The sequence below is a fragment of the Mandrillus leucophaeus genome, unplaced genomic scaffold, assembly GCF_000951045.1.
Source record: "Mandrillus leucophaeus isolate KB7577 unplaced genomic scaffold, Mleu.le_1.0 Scaffold439, whole genome shotgun sequence".
Lineage (NCBI taxonomy): Eukaryota > Metazoa > Chordata > Mammalia > Primates > Cercopithecidae > Mandrillus > Mandrillus leucophaeus.
In genome coordinates this window covers 937,741-942,458 of record NW_012104687.1, presented here as the reverse complement: position 1 = coordinate 942,458, position 4,718 = coordinate 937,741, and the positions used below count along the sequence as shown (strand labels likewise).

The 4,718-nt window shown below is 43.2% G+C and overlaps 1 protein-coding gene across 1 annotated transcript in view; it reads left to right on the top strand.

Moving 5' to 3' along the window:
- The window catches only part of LOC105549430 (protein DDI1 homolog 2), a 23,971-nt gene extending 21,438 nt beyond the window's left edge, over nucleotides 1–2,533 (top strand). The window contains exon 4 of the mRNA XM_011993976.1: nucleotides 1,661–2,533. Coding sequence (XP_011849366.1) covers nucleotides 1,661–1,791 — 131 coding nt within the window. The 3' untranslated portion in view covers nucleotides 1,792–2,533. The remainder of the gene's footprint in view (nucleotides 1–1,660) is intronic.
- Nucleotides 2,534–4,718: the final 2,185 nt, after the last annotated feature.

Below are 4,718 nucleotides of genomic sequence, written 5' to 3'. Positions count from 1 at the left end.
CTGTCTTCATGTATATGGAATAATAGAATGTCTGCTCTTTCGTGTTAGGCTTTTTTTTTTTTTTTTTTTTAGAGGGAGTCTCACTCTGTCTCCCAGGCTGTAGTGCAGTGGTGCGATCTCTGCTCACTGCAACCTTCACCTCCCAGGTTCAAGCAATTCTCCCACCTCAGCCTCCCAAGTACCTGGGACTACAGGCGTACACTACTACACCCAGCTAATTGTTGTATTATTAGTAGATAATACATGTTGGCCAGACTGGTCCCAAACTCCTGGCCATCATGTTGGCCAGACTGGTCCCAAACTCCTAACGTCGTGATCCACCTGTCTGGGCCTCCCAAAGTACTTTCACTCAACTTAATGCTTTTTAGATCCATCTGTATTGTGTGCATTAGTAGTTCAGATAAACCTTGTCACAATATCTTTTAATTTTTTATGTCAGTATGTCTAATCACCAAAGACCGTGATGATGAGGCATTTAAGTTTGCACACTTAAACGTACCACCATTTAAGACATTGCAAAATAGGCCAGGCACGGTGGATCACCTGAGGTCAGGAGTTCAGCACCAGCCTGGCCAACATTGTGAAACCCCATCTCTACTAAAAATACAAAAAATTAGCTGGACGTGGTGGCAGGCGCCTGTAATCCCAGCTACTTGGGAGGCTGAGGCAGGAGAATCACTTGAACTCGGGAGGTGGAGGTTGTAGTGAGCCGAGATTGCGCCATTGCACTCTGGCCTGGGCAACAAGAGTGAAACTCCATCTCAAAAAAAAAAGACAAATTGCAAAATAGATTCTTGTTGTAATGTACATCTTGTAGCAAGCAGTGTTTTCTCTAATTTTCCTGCCTATTATTTCATCAGAACACACACAAAATATAGGTAGACTAACAATAGTTTATACTTAATTTATCTGGCTTAAGGCAGGGCATATTATAAAGGAAATGAAACTAGAAGAGGAAAAGGAGATTATATAATGCTGTATTTTGTTTCTAGGTAATAGGACAATGAGGACAATGGGGAGCAACGGGGAGGGGAGGAGTGGGGACATTCATCTGCCACATGATCACTCCCCACCGTTTTAAATTGGAAAGTTGTTACCTCTGAGTAGAAACAATATGATAGATAACTTCTTATAAAAGATTTTTGCAAATACTTTTTTTTTTTTAAGACAGGGTCTCACCATGTCACCCAGGCTGGAGTGTGTGGTGCCATCACAGCTCACTGCAGCCTCGACCTCCTGGACTCAAGCCATCCCCCCACACTTGAACCCCCACCCAACAGTAGCTGGGACTACAGGCATGCACCACCATGCTCGGCTAATTTTTGTATTTTTTGTAGAGACAAGGTCTTGCTATGTTGCCCAGGCTGGTCTCGAACTCCTAGGCTCAAATGGTCCTCCCACCTCAGCCTCCCAAAGTGTCGAGATTACAGGTGTGAGCTACCACACCCAGCCACAAATACTTTCTTTATGCTGAATTTAAATGACGAAATAGCCTTGACTCGGAGAATAGAAAGTAAATGTAATTGCTCATTTCAAATAAGCTTTAGGCATCCTCTCTGCATCTTACAGTTGTAGTTTGAGAAATTGTTTGGTGTGGGAAAGTATTGATAAAGGTTGAAAATACAGCGGTATTTAAGATTTTTCTCCCTTATTTTTGTAGAGAAATTCTCTAGAGTCCTGGTGGAGCAGCAGCAGGACCGAGCCCGGAGAGAGCAAGAAAGGATTCGTCTGTTTTCTGCTGATCCCTTTGACCTTGAAGCTCAGGCAAAGATAGAAGAAGATATCAGGTAATGAATGACCTGTTCATCTAAAGAACAAGACTCAGAGACTCCAGATTTCCCAAACTGCAGGGTATCTAACATTAGTTGGGCATCTGCTTGGAGGCAGCTTCTCTGTTTTGCAGTTGAGATAGTAACCTCAGTCTTTTAGTTTAGTCTCTCCTCTTTCATTTTCTACGCATTTCGATTCGACATGACAAAGATATAGGTACTGAGTTTAATGACTTTCTGTTCTAAAATTTTAAGGAAGACTCCCTGACTAGCAGACAGAGCATCATAACACAGTTCTAGATAAATGACCCCCAGACTGAGCAGAAACCACCCTCTGGTGAGACCGCAAGGCTGGTTGCATATTACATGGGCTGATTTGACCCTCTTTCTTTAGACATATTGTGTAAGTCCTGACTAAATCCAGGTCTTAAACATGATTGGATTAGAGAGGGCTCTGAGCTGATGGAACATTGGTAGTCCTAAGTCTGTTTTCCTGCTGCATTTCTTGTACTGGCCTCAGTGGATAAACTGAATATTGGACATGTTTCCAGCCCTCAGTTTCTGTAATGCAGTGGTTCTCACCTGGGGCTATAGTAAAATCATATGAGAAGCTTTTAAAAATGCAGATGCTTGGGCTCTTCTCCCAAATCTGATGAATCAGAATTGTTGGGCATGGAGCTCAGGCAAGGACAGTGATGCCGTTCCGGCCTCAGTCACACTGATAGTCACAAGCAAGATTCTGTTCAGTCATTCTCTGAAAAAAAGGACAGCTGCTTTTCCCGCCTCAAGTCAGTTTTTGTTTGCTAATTGTGAAAAAGTATAACTAAGAAGAGGATAACAGCAATGATACTTACACTTAGACTACTTAGCCTTTTAGGGACTGTGTCGTCATTTCGGTTACTTAAATGAAGCCTGACTTGGTCATTGTATTACACTATCAACTTAGAAATCAAATCATGCTTTTTTAAACTTCTCATTCTTTTTATCTTTTTTTTTTTTTTTTTTTTTTTTTTTTGAGACAAGGTCTCACTCTGTCACCCAGGCTGGAGTACATTGGCACAATAACTAGCTTATTGCAGCCTGGACCTCCCCCAGACTGAGGTGTTCCTCTTACCTTAGCCTCCCAAATAGCTGGGAATACAGGCATCCGCCACCATGCCCAGCTAATTTTTTCATTTTTTGAAGAGACAGGATTTCACCATCTTGCCCAGGCTGGTCTTGAACTCCTGAGCTCACGCAATCCACGCGCCTCAGCCTCCCAAAGTGCTGGGATTATAGACATGAGCCACAGCACTTAGCCCTTCCTTCTTCTTCTTTTTCATTTTTCTTTTCTTTTCTTTTTTTTTTTTTTTTGAGGCAAGGTTTTGCCATGTTGGCCAGGCTAGTCTCAAACTCCTGACCTCAATTGATCTCCCACCTCAGCCTCTCAGAGTGCTGGGATTACAAGTGTGAGCACCATGCCTTGCCTCATACTCTTCTTACTACATTTGAAATCAGAAATATAGGCTAGTCATGGTGGCTCATGCCTATAATCCCAACACTTTGCTCGAAGCGAGGAGTTTGAGACCAGCCTGGGCAGCAAAGTGAGACTCTGTCTTTACAAAAAATAAAATAAATTAGCCAGGTGTGGTGGCATGCACCTTCTGTCCTAGCTACTCAGGAGGCTAAGGCAGGAAGATGCCTCAAGCCCAGGAGTTGGCGGCTGCAGTAAGCTATGATTGCATTCCAACCTGGGCAAGAGAGTGAGACCCCCGTCTTAGGGGAAAAAAAAAAGAAATATAATTGTACACTAGAATTAATTGACAGCCTTAAGTCATTACGAAACTTCGTCTCAAAAAAATAAATAAGAGAAATGAAATAGATAGTGTCCATATGGCTCATGTTTCTTTCTAGGGCTTGAGTGAAGGAAATGGGGTAACACATCTGTTCTCTTCCCCACCCCCTGCTCAAGATGGAGTCTTGTTCTGTCGCCCAGGCCTGAGTGCAGTGGCACAATTTCAGCTCATTGCAACCTCCTTCTCCCAGGTTCAAGCGATACTCCTGCCTCAGCCTTCTGAGTAGGTGGGATTACAGGCATGCACCACCACGCCAGGCTATTTTGGTATTTTTAGTAAAGACGGGGTTTCACCATCATGGCCAGGCTGGTCTCGAACTCCTGACCTCAGGTGATTCGCCCTCCTCATCCTGCCAATGTGCTGGGATTACAGGTGTGAGCCATTGCACCTGACCACATTTACTCTTTGAAAGGTGAAAACCTTGTACCTCTGAAGAGACTCTCTACATATGGACCCCAGAAAAGCCAAAGTAGCTGGTGTTATTGCAGAGGATTTTTTGTTGAAACTCATTTGGGTTGGAGTCCATGCAAGATGAAGTATACAATTAATTTTAGGTTATTTCTATGTTTAATAATGTGCAATAGCATAAAACCTGTGTAATTATATCAAATGTCTGTTAAAGTTTCATTTGGCTTGTTACACTAGTGATTACACAGGGTATGTGAACACCGAGGTTCGATAGCTTTCATATTTGCCTAAAGGAAGGTGCCTTTGACTTTCTGAGTTTAAATTTTGTTGCAAAATGGCTGATAAAGCCATCAGTTCACTTGAGCTCGATGATTATTATGAAAAGGGCAGAAACTATAGTCAGAGCCAGAGTCAGCAGAGTTTTGTTTATTTGGGCCTCTGACGTCTAGACTGGAGTGCAGTGGTACGATCATGGCTCGTAGCCTCAACTTCTCGGGCTCAGGTGATCTTCCCCCATCAACCTCCCGTGTAGCTGGGTCTATAGGCACACCACCACATCTGGCTAATTTTTCTTGTATTTTGTAGAGACGAGGTTTCACCATGTTGCCCAGTCATGTCTTAAAGTCCTGGGCTCGAGTGATCTGTCCAACTCCCAGAGTGCTTGGATTATAGGTGTGAGCCACCTATAATGCTTGGCCTGAGGTTT